We start from the raw sequence: 21,409 nt of genomic DNA, 5'->3' as shown, positions 1-21,409 counted from the left end.
AGGCACCCACCCACCCAGCGAGGCCATTTTGTACTGCGGCTTCTTGGACCAGGGCAGGGGGTGCGGTATGCTTGAGCAAACCCCATGAAAACACGGGTCTCCAAGGGCTCGCTCATTTGCCTTTAGTTTTTTAATGCAAATTCTCATGACATAAGTTTCTCTTTTTCCACTGTGTGGGTGGTGGGAGGTCACCTCGAAAAGGGAGGTAGAGGGGTCTCCCCAGCCCTCCACCCCCTGGTGAAGAGAATTCCCCAGGTCGGACCCAGTGTGTGATCCAGGCAACCACATCAAGCACAAGTAGCTGTCTTTTCCATCCCCCACCCCTGAAAAGTTTCCCCTGTGATCAGTCCTAATTTGATTTCCCTCCCTCCCCCCTTTTTTTTCTGCCATCCACTCGAAGAAGGGAGAGGAAAGTGGTTGCAATGGGTGCTGCATTAATTAGTCTCCAGCCGATGGATGCAGAGGGTTTGGGTTTTCATGGAACATGCACCCACTCAGCTAACACTCATGCTTACTCACTTGGTCAGGCTCCAGCTCCCAGGAAGTAGAGTGGAGAGCTGAGTGCTTTAGGCCAGCATACAAGTGGAGCTTCCTCTGATGTTAGCCTGAGTGGTGGAGAATGAAAGTTGCCAAAAGCCCCAGGCCCTACACAGGGATCAGCAGGAGGCCTCACCTGTAAACTGCTAGACAGACATGTTTCCTGAGCTTTTAGGAGCATATTGTTCCCCCCAGCAAGGACGGTGAATGCCTTGGGATGTGGCTTTGTCCATCTGTTTGCTCCTAAATGAAGCTTTCTAGAACATTCCTGATTACTCCAGTTCCTGGAGACTACTATCACAAAACCCACAGGTGTAGGAGGACTTGAAGAAATGGGGCAGGCCTCAGAGACAAATGAACTTGCTGAGCTACTGGTGTTGTCCCTGGAAGCCATTTGACCTGGGGTAAGTCAGTTAGCCTCCCAGAAGAAGGGCAGGGCTCAGCTACCAAATGGAGACCAGGACAATCCCCTTCTCAGAGCACTGACAGCACAAAGTAGTCACCTGATAAATGTGGAGGGAATCACTTTTCTAAACTCCACTGGGGGTAACCTGATTGCACAAGGCTCTGTCTAAATGTCCCCCCCCCCAAAAAAAAGCAGGTTTAAAGCAGTCAAATCGGGGGTTCCATAACTTGCTTGCCAGTCAACCCAAATAACTCATTTCCTCTACAATCCTATCCTTATTTCAGACTCTGGCTCTGTGCCAGACACGGACAGTACAGAATTGAGTAAGACCTAGAGAACTCCCATGTAGCTGGGAAATGACATATTTCTACCTTAAATAGAATTTGAAGGTACAATTTTCCCCCACCTTACCTTTTTTTCCCCCCTCTTCACATTTTATCACCCTGATCTCACTGACAGAGGTCATAATGCAAACCCAGACACTGTTCAGAACCCCTTCTGTGCAAGCATGGAAATCGCGCTAAGCGGGGCATTTACCTAGCACCTAGGGTGCTGCCCCATAGAAAGAAGACATGGGAGGGGGTCTGAGGAGGAAGAAGGGGGCAGGGAGGTCTCTGACCCAGCCTGGCACTTCCCCAGTGAATGATTCTCAGACCACCTGCATCAGAGCCTCTGGAAAGTTGTCAAAAATGCAGATCGCTGGGCCCCGCCCCAGATCTGCTCATCAGAATTCGATGATGGTGGAGGGGAACGACCCGTGGAATTTCTCACAAGCCCCCCCGGTTTGAGCCGAAAGCTTGCGTTCCCCAGACCCAGCTTTGAGTCCTGCCCCTACTCTTAACACCCGATGAGCAATGAGAGAAGTCAGTTTGTCTCCGTAGGGTCCCTCTTGTCTCACTTGTGAGATGGAATGATGGGAGTGACGCTATAACGTGCCAGGCATGATTCCAAGTGCGCTACGCACATCATTCTCCCTCCTCCCAGTCTCTGCAGGAAGCGATCGCTATCACAGACAGGCCAGTGCCCTGGAAGGGAACCTGCAACAGACCTTAGACTAGACCCACCTTTTGCACCTGGGTCTTACTCATCCCACTTCTGGCCCCTAAGATGGTTCTAGGTGGAACATGATCGTTCAACTTTTTACACTGAATGTACAACTTCTGCACTTGTAATGGAAACCATACCAAATGCATCTCGTCCATCAGACCATGATTTCACGGTGCCTAGAATAGGGCTAAAGATTTTTTTTTTTTAAAGCAAATTAACATAAAGAAAGACACTGTTAAGTAAATAGTAGTGAGGGTGGTATTCAGTAGCATCAGGAGAGCAGGTGGCCAGGGACAGAGTCTGCCCCCTCTGCCGCTAGGTGACTGGGTTTTGAGACTGGGCACTCGGCCTGCTACTGCGTGCTCCTGAGCTAGTCTCTCCACCTCACTGTGCCCTCTGAGAGCCTCGGGATCTACTCGGTCCCAGTCTGCTCCATCTCAGAGATGGGACAGCCAATGTGTGGGACAGAACAGAACTTGTGGACCACTGCGTCTCACTTGTCAACCCACAATATAGGACCCACAGGTACAGCCTGTGGTTTGTGGTGATCAACAGAAGTTGGTAGATCTCCTATCAGGCCAGTCTGCCCAGCCCCGTCTGATTGGTTAGTTGTGTGTGTATATTTGTTGTAAAAGACACTGAAAGCAAGGCCTGCTTGGGCCCTCTTGGAGGCCATGGATTTGGGCACAATTCAAGGGCGTGCAAAACCAGAAGCCGAAGGCACTGGGTTGTTTAGCTCCTTGCCAACCAACTGCACTCAGCTGCTGGTGCCAACTTGGAAACCTCATTTGGAGTCAGCATTTGTCCCAACCTGTCAAGGAGCAAGTGCTAATTGGGGAGAGCCTGGTAATTACATGCCAAGGAGAGCTCTGTGGCCTAGGGACATGGCCAGGAGCTTTAACAACCCTCATGCTCCCGCTGCAGGTTACTAAATACTCTCCCAGCCTTTGTTTCTTCATTTTTTAAATAAGAATGTACATTCTCTAGGGTTGTATGGAGCATTGGGAGTCCTGAAAGGCTGGCTTTGCTAGAGTTATAAATGGAAACTACTGAAAAGTTTTTAGCATTTAAAAAGGAATGGTAATGATTCCAAGAGGAATAATAATGCTAAAAAAGGCCTGTCCTCCTTTGACCAAGTAATATCTGTGGCTAGTGAGTTCTGCCTGGTCTCCTTCCTTTTATGGATTCATTTCCCATTTTACACTTTTTTTTACAATTCGTTCACTATGACACACTTTCAAGTTGAGCCATCGGTAAATATCTGGTCTTCCGGATTTCATCTTCTGTTCTCACCAAATGGAGTTTGTTTTTAGAAGAACAGAATATTTTCAAATTTGCACATCCAGAGGCTTTTCAAAATTTAGGACACCATTGGCTAAAACTGGTCTTGGACTATGTGATGCTAATCCCACCCAACCCATAAACATGATATTAGCATGTGCCCCACCCCACCCCCGTGGAGGCGGGTTCTGTACATACGTTGCATCATGAATCCAACCCCAGTCGTACAGGGGAGATTTCGATATTTCCAATTTTATACATGAAGAAATCAAGCTCAGATTGGTTAAAAATAAATCTCTCCCCAAATCACAGAACAATTAAGTGATGGAAGTAGAATTTAAGCCAGGTCTGATTGATTCCAAAGCCCATTCTCTCTTCTGAAAAATCCTCTCTGGGTTTCTCGCCTATGCGAGGCACACTTCCTTCACTCGCTTTGTTTCCTTATCTTAAATCTGCGATAATCCGGTCCGTGCCTCTCCCCGAGGCCAATCACTTATCTGATTTAATTCCAGGGCTCAGCTCTCCCCAAAACCTGGGGCTCCAGGGGGACCTGACAGTGTGTTCAAGCTCTAGGAGAGAACTTGATTTTCCTACTTTGCTTGTACTCTACCACAGGGCCTGGTAAGACAGGCGGCAGGAATGCGCATGAAATCCCTTGCGAAGGACCACACCAAGGCCATCGCTTTTAAGCAAAAGCCCCACCTTGAGGCTTTCTCAGCGACATGGAAGTGTTATAGCTGTAAAAACATCACTATTACAGAAATTCCACAGGAAGCTCCACGCTGTTATTGTGAAATTGAAACTCTCCAGCCCCTGAAGCCTCTTCCCACTATTGAGACAATTGTTTTGATAATGGGATCGTGGTTTTTGTTTCTGTTTTTAAAGTAAGGAGAGGCGGTTGTTCTGTTTCACAGTCTTCACGGTGAAGCAGACATCAAAGCCCCAACCCCCGCAGAGGAACAGGGTCTATTTCAAGGTTCTGTGATGGCTGCAGATAACAAAAGCTGTGCCTCTCCTTCCAGCCCTGTTTTTCACAAGGGGCTGGTTCTGTGATGACCGCCCACCATGCTGCTGCCACAAATCAGGTTTCCTTCCCTTGGGCCGTGTTAGGCAGTGTTTAAGAGCCCAGTAGCACAGGGATGTCTCCTCCTCTTCATTCCTTAAACCTGCCCTGAGCACCCGAGATGGGACAGCAGGAGCTGGGCAGGGGGCTGGAGGACAGCTCCTTGTGGAGTTCACGCTCATTCCCCTGGAGTCCTGCAAACGCCAGAATACAACCTGGGTAATCACTTCAAAGGAAAAGCCCAGAGCTTAACCCCGGGCCGGGGGGTAAAGCAGGAGCACCAGGCAAACCTCCCAGGGCGGGTGGGAGGTATGAGAAACGGGAGAGCACGTGCTTTCCGGGCAGAGGGAGCAGCCTGTCTGGGGGCTCTGAGGACCCGGCATTCCAGCAAATTGAGAAGAACACAACGGCTTGTCACACTGCTCCTGAGCAGTGGAGACCATGCTAATAAGCGGCTCCTTCATATTCGGGGGCCATTAGCCCAGATTTCCATCATGAAGTTGTCTTCCAACCCCTCTTTTTCCAGACTAAAGCAGGCTGCAGAGGGGAAGCAGCCACACTCAGAGTGCAAAGTCAGCCTCAAAATCAGCCCACTTTACTGGGAAGCTGACCAGATCCTCTGTGTGGGGCCCCCCTTCATGGGCACCGCAGCTTCCTAGGGACTGTACCTGGTTTTGTATTTGCAATTTCCTTTCTGTTCTTTTTCTTAAAGAGGATTTCCAAATTTGCATGAGCTTCATGCCTCGCAAAATCTGGATCCACCCTTTATCAGAATTCGGGACTTGAGCTGGGGTCCGGGCTACACAAGGAAAGAATCCTTTTTTTTTTTTTTTTTTTTCATCTAGCAAAGCAGAATGGGAGAGAGGTGTGTACGTAGGCTCCGGGGAGGCTCTGCTGGGTCAACCATTCCCTGGCCAGGCCCTGCTCCTTCTCATGAGGCCTGATTCCTTTCAGTGACTTCAGTCAGCACGAATCACTTTGGTTTCCATTTCACACCTAAAAATGCTTGCTTTTACCTGCTTTGTTGTCTGTGGCTCAGCTTCCCCAAATGAACAATATATCTGAATGTGCTGTTGCATGGTGATAAGCGGCTTCTGATTCACTCTCACACATTCTACTCCTGAAGCTATCTTTGGGTTTACTCTGTCCGGGCACTGGTGAGCCACAGAGTCCCGGACATAGGAGTTGTAAGGGGCGGGGTCTAGAAGTCCCAGCATGGGGGTGTCCGGATCCCAGAAAGTGGCCAGTTTGGGCCACCAAGCCTGCCATGCCCCAGTGCTGGGATTTCTCCTGGTTTTCCTGGGGTGAAGGGGGCGGGTGATGACTCTTCCCATGATTATTTATAGATTCTCTAGAATGTGAGCTCTGTTTGAGCAGGGAGACTTGGCTTGCTTTGTTCGCCGTGTTTGGCCCAGATACTCAATGAACAATTGCTGAGGGAATGAATACATGGTAAATTACCCAGAATTTTGAGTTCAGATGCCCAGCCAGCAGATGGAGGGATAAACCCAACATCAGAGCAAACAGGTCCTGACTCAGCCCTTTCTTAAGGTATATTATTTCCCAAAAACTACACCCTGCATCTAATGCACCCAAATTCCAGCAAACCGCTAAGGCTGTATAAAACAGGATTTTGCTTAGTGCCAAAAAGTGAATTCACATATTACCACTCCTTCTCTAGCTGTACTCACATGAACCAGACAGCATGCTTTCCTCTTCAAAATGTCACCAGAATTACCTTCAATGGACACATGATGAAAAGTAGTTACTTTTTCTCCTGCCCCTACCCCAAAGTCCCTATTAAATAGGCACCACCCTAGCATGGTGCCTTATATCCCACAAGGAAAAAGTGTCTTTGTGGAATTTCAGAGTTAGAGTCTCTGAGTCCTGGCGGGTCCTCAGAACTCATGTAGCCCAACCGCAACACACCCTATCGCAGTATGTGACCGATGGGGACCCACAGGCCCCGGGGAGGGTAATAATAAAAGAAGCTTTCATGGCCCCTTATCATGCATGGGGCACTGCTGCATAATTTCATCTCATCTCCAGATGGACCCTGTAGTGAGGTAGCATTAGCCCCACGTTAAAGATGGGGAAATCGAGGCTAGTAGGCATTTGGGGACTTGGGCAAGATGACAGGGATCAGTAGACACAGCGGCAAACCTTGAAGCCAGATCTTGTGACTTCAGCTTCAAGGAACTCAGGATCCCCACTTCTCAGAGGAGAATGTCAGGGCCAAGGCGGGCTTGCAAATGGAAGGGGATCACCGACCTTGGGGTTCCTTCGAGCTCCCTGTGCCACCATCCCTGAGGAGAGGAGAGCCTGCTGTAAACTGTTCCAAAGCAAGTCATGTATCTCCAGCTGAGAAGTCCACGGGAGGGACTCGTCTTGGCCCTCCCCTCCCCAGGGTGGGTCGCCTTTCGGTTCCCTGTGAAGGAGAATACACCTTGGCTTTGTTTCCCCAGGACTGGATAGCGACTTCCTGGCCGTGCTGAGTGATTACCCATCTCCTGACATCAGCCCCCCCATATTCCGCCGAGGGGAGAAACTACGAGTGATTTCTGAGTGAGTTGGCTTTCCAAATGTTTCACAATCCCTTAAAAAGGGTGAACTCAATTTGAGTGGGAATCGTTAGATTTTAGTTATAGTTGACCAACTCCACTCGGGCCCTGGTCCTATTGTGAGTGGAGAAATTTGGCCCATAAGGCAGATCCTAGGGCTTAATCTTTAATACTGCCAGTGCTCTAAAGTCTTCAGTGGCTCCCCATTGCCTGGTGGGTTAAATTTGAATTCCTTAACTTGGCTTTTGAGCCCCTTTATGGTCCAACTTCTGCTTCCCATATTGGTCTCACCTTCCACGCATGGCAGTGTTGATATTTTCGACCAGTGCAGTGGGGGCTCAGGCAGGAGGACCCAGGGGCCTGAGAAAGCTTCTGATGATAAACAGAAAATATTGCCTTCCATCCTGCTGTCTCTCCATGACTCAAAATGGGCTATAGAACAAATAGGGCGCTCTAAGCCCCTTTTACTTAGATTCTCATTGATACGGACAAACTATCTTGGTTATATTGCAGGGTGTAATTCCGCGTAGTAAACATTTGGTTTTAAAAAGCCCCCAAGTCTGGCACACTCACTGTGGATCCCCAAAAGGTGGCTAGTGCCAGCTATTTGGGAAGGGTTCTTGGTTAGCTTGGAATGAGGGAGACACTTAAAAAGTATAGTTTCATATGGAGAACTGTGGCTAATGATGGGTTTGAAAAAGAAACGGCCTTATATGGCCCGGGTGAAATCTGATTACTCTGTTCATGCGTTCGCTTTACCACTCACCCGTCCCCCCTCTCCTGTCTGTTCTTATCTTCCAGCGAAGGGGGCTGGTGGAAAGCCATTTCCCTTAGCACTGGTCGAGAGAGTTATATTCCTGGAATATGTGTGGCCAGAGTTTACCACGGGTGAGTACGTTTCTGAAATGGCATCTATGAGGGATGATATTGATGTTAGTGATGGCTGAGCACGCACAGAGAGATTGTGGCATGGCACCGTGGAAAGGAAGTTTCAAGATGGTCACTCTTACTGTCACTCAGTCCATAAGGAAGGGTGTCACCTTGGCGAACCCCTTGCCCTTTCTGAGACTCAGTTTCCCCATCAGTAAGACAAGGGAGCTGGACCTTTCGGCTCCAATGCTGCGTTCCTGGCACATAGTGATACACGTTCAGCAACTGTGATCAAAGGGTCACAGCTGCTAAAAGTCAGCCTGTCTGGGTCGCCGTCCTGCCTCTGTCCCCTGCAGGCCGTGCGACAGTGGGCAAGCTCCTCAACAGCTCCTGTCTCAGGTTCCTTTCTTCATCTGTCAGACAGAGATCACAATACAGAATGACAAGGGTGAGAATAGATAGTAAGACCAAAGTACAGGGCTGCGAGGATGATGAGGTGGGTAATACATGGGTAGTTCTTGGAACAGTGCCCAGCATTACAGTAAGCACTTGGTACATCTTAGCTAGATTCTTATCAAATCCTATCCAGAACACAGAGAACACTTACTACCCAAAACACTTACGTACCCAACTTGACAAATGGAGAAGTCAGGCAGAAAAAGAGAAATTCGAAAGAATCGGGCAGGAGAGAGGAGCAGACAAGCACACTGCCTTCCCCTGCAGGTGTGCAGAGAGGCCCCCATGAGTGCCAGGGGAAAGTTACTTCACCTCCTTGACCCCCAGTCTCCTCGTCTGGCAAACTACCAAGGCCACACCTCAGCATACAGGAAGGAAGAATGAAAAGCATTATTTTTTTTTTATTTGGAGGGGTCCAGAAATAACAACTTTACACACTCACCCCTGCCGAAAGCAGAGGTAACTGCCTGCGTATTTTGCAGAATGTAACTCCGTGCATTTAATTGCAATGTCATGGATTTTGATTATGAATACCAAAAGCCATTTCTGAGCCAAGGATGATGAAGGGGAGCAGAGGTGGGACAAAAGCAGCTGCGACAGCCATGGTCTGAAATAGACGTCAGTCAAAGTAACTCTTCCAAGTCAGCTGCGTGTCACTGACCCATCCGCTCATTTAGCAAACATGCATCAACGCTTTCACGTCGAAGATGTGGTACCGCATGCTGGCAGGGGCTTGGGTGGTGAGGAACCCGGAGGAGTAAGATGTAATCATAGCCCACTGGAGCTTCCGATCTAGTAGATGCAATAAATGTCTTTAAAATATCGACGAGGAAGAGAGGCGGTGCAGAAGAATGGTTATGGAATTTGAGGTCCGAGGAAAATGCATTGCAAGTCTAGCTTTACCAGTTGCTGATATGCAGTAACTTTGACAAATCACTTACTCACTCTGACCCTTCAGTATCCTCATCAGTGAAAGGAAGGCAAGACTACCCTTCTTAGGGGGTGTGTGTGAGGATCAGACTTCAATGCCTATAATATGCATAATGCCCATAATTAGTATTCGTACATGGCTGTCGCTATTGTTTTTCTTGTATTCGTTTTTATGAGTGGAATTTCCTGGGAGGATGAATGTTGGTCACAGACACTAAGCGCATATGTTGGGCAGAACTAAAGGGGTAGTTAAAGTATTAGGCCGAGTCATGATCTTAACAACAAAAAGTGCTCTTTGAGGCCAGTACATAAATAAACGGTATCCAATTATAAGTCTATGGTCCTATAACAGCCTCACAACCACGGTGCTAAAAGGACTCGCTTGTGTGCCTTGGGGATACCAAAGGATGTGATGCAGTGAAGCATTAATATTTGCCACAGCATGCACTAGTTCAGACCTATGGATTAAAAGCCAGGGATCACTCCCTGAAATACGGAGACTGTTAACAAGGAGGTATAATTGCTTCTGAGCACCCCAGCCAAGTGCTAACAAGGCATTTTCTTCCACGCTGGGATCTGTCTGAGGCTGTTCTGAAAAATGAGGAAGTGCCCACTTCCTTAGAACACAGATTCCTTTGTGCACGGAGCTGCTTCTGAAAGCATATTCAAGAGTGTTGGCTGTCGTACGGAAGGTGAACATTCTGTTGGAAAGTTGGACCACAGTATTACAACTGCTTTTTTTTTTTTTTAACCATTAGGTGAAAAAAATAAAAAAGCAAGAAATACAGAAACACATGTCAATGCATCAGGCAATGACAACTTTGTTTAAAATATGTTGAACAAGAGAAGACAGGAGGGGAATATAATGAATGCAATGTGGGGCTTGTTAAGTTGGTGCAATTATGCAACACCGTGTCTTTCTTGTGCCCATTTACTCATTCACAAATACACACCAAGCTCAATGCCCTGGACACAAAGACAAAACCCAAACAGACAGACAGTCGCTGCCCTCATGGGGTGGTGAGGGAGTGGTGCGGAGGCTACAATACAAGGCAGAGACCTTAAACAAAATGCCAAACCTTATCTCGGTACCTCATTGAGGTTTAGAATGCTTCTATGTCATATAATACAGAATGGGCAAGGTCCAGCTGGCATTTGAGAACAAGATGAGAAAGACATTTTATGCATCTTTGTGGCCTTGTTGTCTGATGTAATACCTGGCGTGGGGTAGGCGCTCAGGAATTTTATCTGAATGATTAAAAGAAGGAAGGAAGGGAGGGAGGGAGGAAGGAAGGGCCAATTGCCCACCCCTTTTTAATCCCAACAGTTTTATAGGAACTGGACCTTGCTCTGAATTTCAGCACCACCTGCCTGGTTGGGGAAGGGTGTGCTCAGGATACTCATGCCTCCCTTCCCTTCTACTTCCCAGCTGGCTGTTTGAAGGGCTGGGCAGAGACAAGGCAGAGGAGCTGCTCCAGCTGCCAGACACGAAGATGGGCTCCTTCATGATCCGAAAGAGTGAGACGAAGAAAGGTGAGCGGCCTCTGACTCCCCTTTCCATGCCGGGGCTGAGAGCAGCAGCTTTTGTTCCGGACTGATTCATGACGCGGTTCATTTTGCCTCCTCCCACAATACATGCAAACCCACCCGATCTGGTGAGCTCCCTGCAGCCCACACCCCCCCGGAGAGGCCAGTGTGAAAGCTAGGGGCCCAGAGCCAGGGAGCGGGGGACCTGGCAGGGTGAGGCCATGGCCAGCCGGACTCAATGAGCCCCGCAGGCTCCCCTGCCGCAAAACGTCCCATCAACTGGGAAGCAAAGCAAACAGCAGGTGTAGGCAGCACTGGGCCCGAGTGAGCAGGCTTGGGACTAGGCCCCACCCACGCTCTCTAGCTCCATGCCTTGGGCGGGTCGTTTACTTCTCCAAGGGCCGTATATTCATCTGGGGTGCCATATGCAATCATAACTTATAGTGCTTATAGTGCTCTTGCTACACAGGAGACTTCCAGCATTGGTTACCACTGTGCCCCACGATGGATTCAGACATCTTAGAGAATCAGGGCAGGCAGATGGATGCTCTTACTTGTGCACCATGATCATTATCATCACAACTTCCTTACATCTTACACGTTAAGTAATTCGGTGAAAACATAATAGCAGGGCTCTTTGTCATGGTTCAGAACAAGGGCTCTGAATTCTAGTTTTGGCTGTATGCATTACTGACAGGCACCTGTCTCTCTAAGCCTGGGTACCCTTTCCTAGAACATGGGATTGACGCTAGGAAGGTACTTAGCACAGTTTCTGGGATGTGGTAAGCACTTTAACTCACAGGAGCAAGACACTTACCAGTTAGGGCTTTCCCAGACTAACTAAGAATAACACCATTTTAAAAACAAAAGATACATTCAGGGTCTTAGCCTGCTTCTTGTGTCCTCAATATCAAAGAAGAGAAAATGTGATATCTGAGAGTATTTCCCACATACCTACTAAGGGTCAGTGCATTTTGGGGCTCAGCCCTTCACCAAAATTAGCATCAGCCTTACTGTGGAGAAGCAGGGACCATCTATCTATGGTTAGAAAATTCAAGAACAACTTTTCTCTCAAAAACTCTAATGTGCTAGGGGAAAACAAGATCAAAGCAAAGACCACGTTTCCTGTGCATGCCCTGGCAGTCCCTAGAGGTGGGAGACCCAGACTCAGATAGAACTTCTAAGCTGGCATGGCCAAGTGAGGGAAGAACCCAGCTTGAGGTTCCAGAGCTGATCTAAAAATAAAGACGCTTTCAGGCAGATCTGTAGCCGAGCTGGGCCGGGGCTGGGCTGGGGGTGGGTGGGGTGGCAGGCTCTGCTCTCTTGGGTATGCAAAGTTCTGCTAATTTTCCACCTGCCACCTTTGACCTGCTCACCGTACTTCCAGTTCCTGTCAGTGTTACAGGAAGATGCCTGTTGGGCTTCAGAGGGGCAGGCCTGGGGCAAAAGTAGGAATGCCCATCAGGACGAGGGTTAGACCCCAGATCTGCCATTTCCAAGCTGCGTGCCTCTGGCCATAGCACTCAGGGGCTCAGACCCTCGTTTCTGTATCTATAACATATCTGGGGGCAGCACTTGGAAATAGCTTAGCCCATGAGCAGCCCAGAGAGACAGCAGAGACTCAGTAAATGCTCATGTCCTTCACTCACTGTCTAGTGAGTGTTTTCACTCCTGGGGCCCAAAGGATAGAGAAGAAGGCACCTAGGTCCAAGTCTCCCACTCTCCACTTGGGAAAATCAAGGCTAGGAGAGCGGAAGGTGTTTGCCCCAATTTCTGCTCTTCCTAATCCCTATTGCATCACTGCCTTCATGGTGCTTAAGGAGAAATGGCATGCTGGACATGTTTCTTAGGGATACCCAGAAAAAGTCTTAGCTGCCCCTTTTTCCAAATTTCTGAGAAAACCAAGCATAAAGCGTAACCAAGAGGGAGCAGGGACCAGGAAGTGGTATGACATGCTGGCTTTCCAGAAGAGGATGTGGAAGCCCCCGGAATGGTAGGCTCACAGAGCAAAGACTAAGCAGGTGTTCCTGAAAATCTGTGTGGCTAATGTGGTGGGGCTGCTAAAGGAGCGTGCTCCTGGGGTCTCTGCAGAGTGAGTGCACTCCCTGAAGACGGGGCCCTAGCAGCTGCTCCTCCAAACGCAGGAGTGCACATCTGGGTATTCTCCTTGCATCCCAAGGCTGAGGGATTCTCTCCATCACCGCCCTCGCAGGGACCATGTGGGATGCCTCTGACCCGGCCCCCATCTCCCGCAGGTTTTTATTCTCTCTCGGTGAGACACAGGCAGGTGAAGCATTACCGCATCTTTCGCCTGCCAAACAACTGGTATTACATCTCCCCGAGGCTCACCTTCCAGTGCCTGGAGGACCTGGTGAATCACTATTCTGGTAAGAAGCACCCCATGGGGACAGATCAATGAAGCCCCTCGTGGTTAACTGCCCCGAGGTGCCTGTGTCTAGGACGGGCACGGGTCCCCGACTCGTGCCAGGTGACTGACTTGGCTCTCACCCTGCTCCCTTAATCTGCTCTTTTCTTGTTAATGCAGACTGTAGGTTTCAAGTTAAAACAGGCTGCCTGCGAAGGCTGCATGAGTAGGTAAAATGCAGCTAATCTCGACCTCACCCTCACCCTCTTTCCACCTGCAGTTGGAAAGAAATAGCATACCTCAATATTTGCAATGGCAAACTGTTGGCATTTCCTTAAGTGGACCCCTGAGGTTTTGTTCTGAAATGCCACTCATGTCCCTTCCTGCCTGGCAAAATCCTCCTCACCCTTCAAGGCAACAGGTAGCAAACACCTTCTTGATATGTGTTAGGAGTCAGGATCAACTGCCTGTCTTCTCAGCTCCCGTACATGCCGGCATTTCCCTCGAAGAGGGTCCGTCTGCCTCGTGACCGAGTGAACTGTGTCCTAGTCTGGCTTTTCTGGCAAGCTCTAAAGACCAGGGCTGCACTTTGTTCCTGGAGATGCTTCTCTGGGCCCAGGAGGGAGGTCCCAGTGTTCCACACCGGCCAGGATGGGGAGCACCCTCCAAGATGACAGCAGCAGAGAGGGTTTTGATGGGGGTGACAGGGAAGAGTAGAGTCAAAAGAGGAGATCGGAGTTAGACTGTAACAGGCCTGAATGCCAGGTCTGGAGGTGACGTTTTACCTCATGGGAAAAGGGGGAAATAGTAAAAAGTTGGCCCTGGAACCTCTGCGTTCACATCCCAGATCTTCTGGGCAACCCCGGGCTTGTTGTTCGCCTTTGTGCCATAGGGTGTTGTGAGGAATCCTCGGGATAATGAAGGGAAAGAGCAGAGGGGAGGGCCTGACATGTAAAGGTGGGCTCCTGCTCAGTTGGCCTCTGTCCCTAGGACCAGGACTCCTCCTTCCTCCTCCCTTCCCCTGCCTGTTGGAGGAAGGAGGAAGTTGCTCTCATGTTGTATGTGTCTTCCCACTTCTGGTTCAAGACCTCACACCCCTGGGTGTCTTTGCTAGCATTCTACAAGGTGTGGGGTCTTGAAGGGCGTTTCAAGGTGAAAGGAGCCCACAGGGCTTGGGTTATCACACCTGCCCAGTGAGAAGAAGGGCAGGACATAGAGGCGGAATGGTCTCTTGGGAGACACAGGCCCAAGCTCGGATCCGGGCTCTGGGAGACATTGGGAAGAGACCCCCATCTCTCAGCTGCAGCACCCCGTTCATGGAAGGTGGATGCCAACAGCCCCCGGGCAGGTGGTGGCAATGACTGGCTTGTTAATGTAACGTGTACCCTAATGTAGTGTAATTATGGAAGGGAGCAAATGCAAAATACATGATACCAAATGTTACTTCTTTGATGCCTGGAAACCTAGCAGCTTAGCTAAAAATGAAAGAGGAAGGGAGTCCTGGAGATAGTCAACTTTTACTGATTATGAGTAAAGGTTGGTTGTGGTATTTGGTTTTTAATAACAATCATCAGAGGGATGGGGAGACCATAAGTTTTGCATAGACAAAAGCAAACATGAAAAGGATGCTGCTCCAGCAAAGATTGTACAGACCGGGAGACCCATGAGGCATCCAGGCCAAGAGCACCCAAGCAGCTTGTGCCAGTGCAAGAGCAGTGCCTTCCAGAAATATGTCCTTGGCCACTGTGTCAGGGGCTTCCTGTGCCCCTGGGGACCCCCAAATGGAAACAACATGGCCAGTTTTACCTCCCTCCAGATTCTACCCGGAGACAGAGAATCAAAAAACTTCTGTGCTAAGGGCTCTGAACAGACATCTTCGTGTTCCAGGTGGCTTATATTTATTACCTGGTGCCTTGGGAAAATTCATTAACATCTTGGAGCCTCAGTTTCTTCATCTCTAAAATGGGGACTTTAGTCCCCATGCCTCTTATGAGACTGTTGTTAGGACCAAGCACAAAACCATGAGTGGAAAGGTCTGGCCCCTAAAGGATCCCCATGCCTGGTGGTGACTGAGAGGACAGAGGAGGTGGGGCACAACTCCCCAAATATGGCCAGGAAAGCAAAGGGCTGAAAAGGGGGACCCCTGAATGTAGAGTGGTTGGGAGCCTAGGCGTGTGAGAGGAACAAGTGTTGTGGAAAATTCTGCAGAGTGGAGAGACTGAGGGGGGTGTGTCCAGACCTCAGAGGCAGATAGGACCCCTCTCTCCCGATTTTGGAGGTAATGGATTGCCTTCGGAACAAGTATCTGGTTCTGAGTCAGTGAGGCAGGTTCGGGTCACATCTCTGCGACCTTGAGCAAGTGACCTGAGCCCAGGGATCCTCCTCCAAGTGGGTGTAAAAACACCGCCGCTCAGAGCTGTGGGGGCCGCGCTGAGATGAAGCGTGGAGGTTAGCTCAGCACGGCGCTCCAGTGGGGTGCTGGAGGTGTTGGTCCTTCTACTCGTTGTGGGGATTCCGGCTCGCCCTCGGGGTTAAGCTCTCACAGACCCCCTCCGCCCTGTGCGGTCTCCTGGCACGGGTGGCTTCAGTATCCGTCCCCCTCCATCTCCCTCACCTCCTAACCTGGGAGGTCCTTTCAACTTCCAGCCCAGGACCGGGCAGTATTTCAGATGCACATCCAGTTAAGCTCCCCCTAATCTCAGGGTCCAATCTCGCATTTTCGACCAGTGTGGGTGGACATATGAGTTCACGGTGAAAGTCAGACCAAACGCCAAGAAACAAGGCATTATTGGCTGCCACACTCTGCTAGCCTGGGTTTGCTTCTTCAGCTACAACCTCCTTTTGTTCCTTGGCAAGACCACCCAGAGCTCCCTAAATAAGTTGGGAGGCGAAGACGGCCAGAAGTAAATGTGCTCCCTTCAACCTGGTGATGGATCAGCTCCAGGCCAGGGGCCTCTGTCCTGCTGCAAGCCAGCAATGTCTCATGTCCTCGGCCGCTCCGTGCCCCCTGCACTGGGGTCTGCAGCCTGAACAAAGCCACACGGGATTTTCTCCGTCTATAGGAACGTCTGAGGGGCACCTGGGAGGCTCGGTCAGTTGGGCATCTGCCTTCAGCTCAGGTCATGGATCCGGGAGTTCCAGGATCGATCCCTGCATTGGGCTCCCTGCTTCTCACTCTGACCCTCCCTCGTCTCATGCTCTCTGCTTGTCACTCTCTGTCTCTCAAATAAATACATAAAATCTTAAAAAAAAAAAAAAAAAAAGTCTGAGCACAGCCAGAACCAAAGCTGTCCCACAGTCATGGAGGTGGAGGCTAGAACCCCATGCTCCTGGAGAGATGAGCGGCCCTGGGGGCGATGTTAGGGGGAGGGAAGCAGTGGACTATTTAATTTTCATTCTCTTTGTGCATGAGCACCCAGGCTAGAGGAGAGAGATACTTCTTTTTTTCCTTTGTCCACTTTCTCTTGTTTGCCTTTATCTTTGTCTAAGTCACCCTCCTTCTTTGCGGGTGTCTTTTCTTTTTTGGTTCTGTGTTTACTTTCTCCCCTTCCTCCCTCCCGCCTTTCTTTATTCCCGCCCTCCTGCTCACTCCCTCTTCCTTCCTGTCTTCTTTGTGCGCGTGTTCTATTCTCCCGTCTTCCTGCACATGCATGAGCCACCTGTGCAGGAGGAAGCGCCGTTCCTCGGACTTGGACCCCACCTCGCACATGGCACACATGATGGAGCCATGATGGAGCCATGCTCGAGCGTGAAACCTGAGAGGCCGGGCCTCCTGTCAGCTGTTCTCACTTGTTAGCCTGTCCCCTCAGTGTGCGGTCCAGGAAACCAAGGCTCGGAGAGGTTCAAAGGGATTCACAATCAGGGGCGCAGTTGAAATCCAAATCCAAGTGTACTTGATCCTGGAGCCAATCTTAATGCTTCACCTGCTCCTGCTCTGACCTAAGCACAGTACATTTTTAGGGCACATTAACATTTCTTAAACAACTGGATGCCTGACTCTCTGCCCTGCCATGCCTCTTTCCTATCTTGGCCTCAGTTTCCCCATGTGAACAATCAGGGGGCTGTACTGGATGGTCCCTCAGGCCGCACACCCCACGCTGGCTGGGGCATCCCAGGGTCACTGACCAGTTGTCTGCTTCCCTCCTTAGAGGTGGCTGATGGCCTCTGCTGTGTGCTGACCACACCCTGCCTCACTCAGAGCACGGCCACCCCGGCCGTGAGGGCCCCTGACTCGCCTGTCACCTTGCGCCAGAAGACCTTCGACTGGAAGAGGGTGCCCAGGTGGGGTGTGTGTGTGTGTGTGTGTGTGTGTGTGTGTGTCCTGCATGAATGTATGAACCCCAAACTTGTGTGAGAGGCTGACAGCTGAAAATATGGCAGCCTACAGCCCTCGCTGTGGAAAGCTGAGCGGGACACTCTGCAACCCACAGAATCCCACTGTCCCCTGGGAGACCCTAACCCAGCTTCAGGCCTCGCTGCCATTGCATTTTGTAGAATATCTATAGTTGGGAGTTAGTGAGTTATCTTAACCAAACATTGATCCTGACATTCCATTGGCAAATTCAAAGAAAATCAGAGACCAGAATTGCCTGGGAGATGAAGAAAATCTACTCTTCCTTGTAAATGTCATAAAGAAATATTCATTCAAATTTGCAGTTGGAAGTTATAGCCATTCGAGTTAATGGTGGTTCTGAGAGGTTAAGTGATTTCTCCAAGATCACATGGTCACAAATGTAAGAAGCAGAATGAGAACAATAAGTTAGAGAAATATTAACCAGGCTTTTTTTTCTTCTTTTTTTCCTTCTCCCATTTTCTTGTTCTCCCTGTCTCTATGTCTGTCTCTTTCCCTTCTTCTGTCCCCATTCTTCGCACTCACAGACTGCAAGAGGACCCTGAGGGAGCCAGGAACCCACTTGGTGTGGATGAGTCCCTTTTCAGCTACGGCCTTCGAGAAAGCATCGCTTCCTACCTGTCCCTGACCAGCGATGACAACACCTCCTTTGATCGCAAGAAGAAAAGCATGTCCTTGATATACAGCGGGAGCAAGAGGAAGAGCTCCTTCTTCTCATCACCACCATATTTTGAAGACTAGCCGGAGAATAGACACCATTGTGTACCCAAAATAACAGAGGTTGGAACTGTCACCTGGGATATGGCAAGGAGGCATGGTTCCCCGGCCGCTGGGGAACCACACATCTTCCAGAAGCCAAGAAAAGGCACATGGAGACTCGAACTCACATCTTCTCTGTCCACATCATGACAAAGGGAACCCCTCCCTCGTGTCTGATCAGTACTGAGATATCACGAAACGTTGAATCACGATGTGATTGGGCAACATTTCAGAAGAGCCCCGTGTACTTGTGTGTGCTCGTTGTGTTTGTGGGAAAGATAAAGACATTATCTCACAAGAAAGTGCGCAAGACTGTTCAACGAACTGTCCAAATGGTCACACTCTGAGCTCATCGGAGATAACTTTGGAACAAGAAAAGCCTGGGAAGAAGATGAGCCGCAAGCTGGGGTCTGGCCAGTCCAGGTTTGCAAACAGGTCCCCTGCCATGAGCTTTTCTAACCAACCCAGAAAGAGACCTTTGGTACGCAGCTCCTCTCTTTTTAACGGAACTCAGTGACACTAAATGTTAATCTTCCTTATCATCCCTGAATCAGGAGATCCCGGTGGCCTGCTGGTGCCAGGAATCAGACAGCTTACCTGCCTCCATAGAGGGCCAGGCAAAGGGGAGAGAGGGAGGCTGCTTGTGGGAAAATGGGAGGGTCGCCCTGGAGTCGTGCAAGCTTTCCTGGTGTCCCCAGCCGTGGCTTCGTGGCGCAGAAAGAGCTTCTCTGACAGGCTGGGACTCTTGCCAACAATAATGCATCAGTTGTTTACTCATGATTGCCTGAAGAGCTAACTGTGTTAGGTCCTATGTCAGGTTGAAAGAAAGAAAGGGAATAAAAGAAAAGAAAAAAGGACCAGCAGAGGCACCCACAGTATAGACAGGGAGAAAAATCTACAGACAAATATTGTGAAAGTGGGTTGTAGAAGGAGAGATCAGCTCATGGTTCCGGGGGGACCGGGTCAGGCAAGGGTGGCCCATGAGCTCATGTCTCAGCTGCACCTTCACAGAGGGTAAGTGCAGCTGGATTGAGTAGGCGAGAATGGTTGGCCTTTTTGGAAATGGGAAATTGATTAAATTCTAAAGAATTAATTCTAATTCTAAAGGATTCATTCATTTACGTGATTTTTCTGTATCATCAGTGTTTTATTCTAAGAAGGGCCTGGCAGCCACATGAAGAAAACTGCTGAGCTCCAGGAAAGAAGGGAGGCAGAGTGGCTTTAATTCTGTCCTACTAATTTTAAGAGATGAGAGAGAAAGCACAGCAAAGTTCTAGAAAAGGAGAAGTATTTATCTTGAGGCTGTCCATCCGGATCTTGTTAGGAAGGGGGCTGCAGATGCACCCATGACTCATTTTCCCCTGTTGCAAAGGGATTTGGGGGGAGGGGTGCCCGTGGAACCCTTCGCTGCCTGATACAAAATGTCTGTCTGTTCACCACACGCATTCCGTAGATCTGAGATCACTGTGCTGGTGGTATGTGTATATGCATTTACGTGATTTTCTGTATCATCAGACTCTTGTGTGTTTATACAAGAAGACATTTACGGTTTCCCGCAAGAAACCCTAAAGGCCATTTCAAGGGGCCAGCTGATGTGTGGGAAATGAATATAACACTGTGGACGCTGACTTCCACCACCAGGGAGGGTGACCTCGCAAAAGCCAGATGTTTGTACGGTGTCTTATGCATTGTTTTCCGTTGTAACTAGTGTGCTGGGAACTTTCGGGGAGCACTCAGAGGTATTTCTAACTGGGAAGCATTACACTTTGCTAAATCATGTATTTATTTCTGATTAAAATATACCCAATAAATATTTAACCTTTGGCATGTGGGGAGAGCTTTCTGGGCGAGGTGGGTGGGTGGCTCATTTGGAAGTTCCTTGGGTCTTGAATTTTCAGACAAACTTGCCCCTGGAGAGAGGTGAGAGCAAGGAACACCAAGAAGAACTGCACTGGTTAGCAGCTCAGCTTTTTCTTGAAGTGCAGCCTTAAGAAAACTGGATTTTGTGAATTTGGAGGGTGTCTTATCAAACTTGAAGGTGGACACAGGGGGTCAGGGGAAAGAACAACTTCTTAGCAATTGCTATGAGCATTCTGCCTCACCTAGGTAACTTCTGTGGATCATTTGTGATACCTCGGCTTTCTGTTTTTCCAAGAATTTATTTCTACACATATTTTCCTGGACACCTACTAAATGCTGGACGTGGCTCCAGGCACTAGGGCTGTAGCAGTGATAACCAGATGAGGTCTCCGATATCACAGAGCTTGAGATCATAAATAAACAAGAAACTTTGTCTCGGCAGGGAAGGCAGTACAGAAAGTAACCTGGGCTGCTGGGCCTGAGTGTGACGGGATGAGGGCTCGTTTAACTAGACGCCTGCTTAGGAAAGGCCTCCCTGCCAGTGGACGCATTTGAGCTCCCATATGAGCTGAGGCCTGAAAGATGAACAGCAAACAGCCAGGCAAATATCTAAAGGAAAATCGGAGGCAGTAGAGTGAATTGAGGCAATTCCTGTGGACAGAAGCAAGGCTGCCTGTGGAAGAAACTGGAAGAAGAACCAGAGTGGCTGGGCTGAGTGAGCTAGTGAGGGGCAGAGGGCTGCCAGGAGGGAGGCAGGTCCTGCAGGGTTCTGGATGGAAGAGTCAGGAGCTTAAGGTAAATTCTAGGAGAAAGGCAAAGACAATGGAAGGATCTAATTAGGGGAAAGATATCATTTCATCCACGTGTTTTAAAGAACATACCAGTTGCTGCGAAGAGAACAGATTTTTAAAATTCTGGTGTTGTGGGCGCCTGGGTGGCTCAGTTGGTTAAAGCGACTGCCTTCGGCTCAGGTCATGATCCTGGAGTCCCGGGATTGAGTTCTGCATCGGGCTCCCTGCTCGGCGCAGGGCCTGCTTCTCCCTCTAACCCTCCCCGCTCTCATGTACTCTCTCTCTCTCTCATTCTCACTCTCTCAAAAATAAATAAATAAATCTTAAAAAAAAAAGAAGTGAATTACTTAAAAAAAAAAAAGAAAATTCTGGTGTTGTATTATCTACTTGACACGTAGTGAAAATTTGCAAGCTCTAAGACAAAAGAATGCAGGATTTCAAAATAAAGGGTTGGAAAATTTTTTGTGCAAAAATGAACAAAGGGCAAGTGCTGAATTTTGAGGCAAAATGAAGTTGAAGGCAAAAATAAATTGTATGGTAGTGGCGGAGCAAGATGGCGGAGGAGTAGGAGACCTGGATTTCCTCTGGTCTCGGGAATTCAGCTG

At 49.2% G+C, this 21,409-nt stretch overlaps 2 protein-coding genes across 4 annotated transcripts in view; one reads left to right on the top strand and one right to left on the bottom strand.

Moving 5' to 3' along the window:
* Positions 1-19,980, top strand: part of SLA (Src like adaptor) — a 33,892-nt gene extending 13,912 nt beyond the window's left edge. For 2 of the 3 annotated variants that reach the window (XM_025871156.1, XM_025871155.2), the window contains 6 exons: positions 6,800-6,899; positions 7,697-7,783; positions 10,581-10,684; positions 12,934-13,065; positions 17,192-17,324; positions 17,922-19,980. In XM_025871156.1, coding sequence (XP_025726941.1) covers positions 6,800-6,899; positions 7,697-7,783; positions 10,581-10,684; positions 12,934-13,065; positions 17,192-17,324; positions 17,922-18,135 — 770 coding nt within the window. In that variant the 3' untranslated portion in view covers positions 18,136-19,980. The remainder of the gene's footprint in view (positions 1-6,799; positions 6,900-7,696; positions 7,784-10,580; positions 10,685-12,933; positions 13,066-17,191; positions 17,325-17,921) is intronic. The other variant, XM_025871157.2, reaches the window with a different exon arrangement.
* TG (thyroglobulin) overlaps positions 1-21,409 on the bottom strand; it is a 256,066-nt gene that overhangs the window by 70,015 nt on the left and 164,642 nt on the right. The gene's annotated exons all lie outside the window — the stretch shown is intronic.

This window comes from Callorhinus ursinus, unplaced genomic scaffold (genome assembly GCF_003265705.2).
Source record: "Callorhinus ursinus isolate GAN/ISIS: 27379988/994484 unplaced genomic scaffold, GSC_fseal_2.0 scaffold5, whole genome shotgun sequence".
Classification (NCBI taxonomy): Eukaryota; Metazoa; Chordata; class Mammalia; order Carnivora; family Otariidae; genus Callorhinus; species Callorhinus ursinus.
The sequence above is the reverse complement of the archived record's forward strand: the minus strand, read 5'-3'. Positions and strand labels throughout refer to the sequence as shown.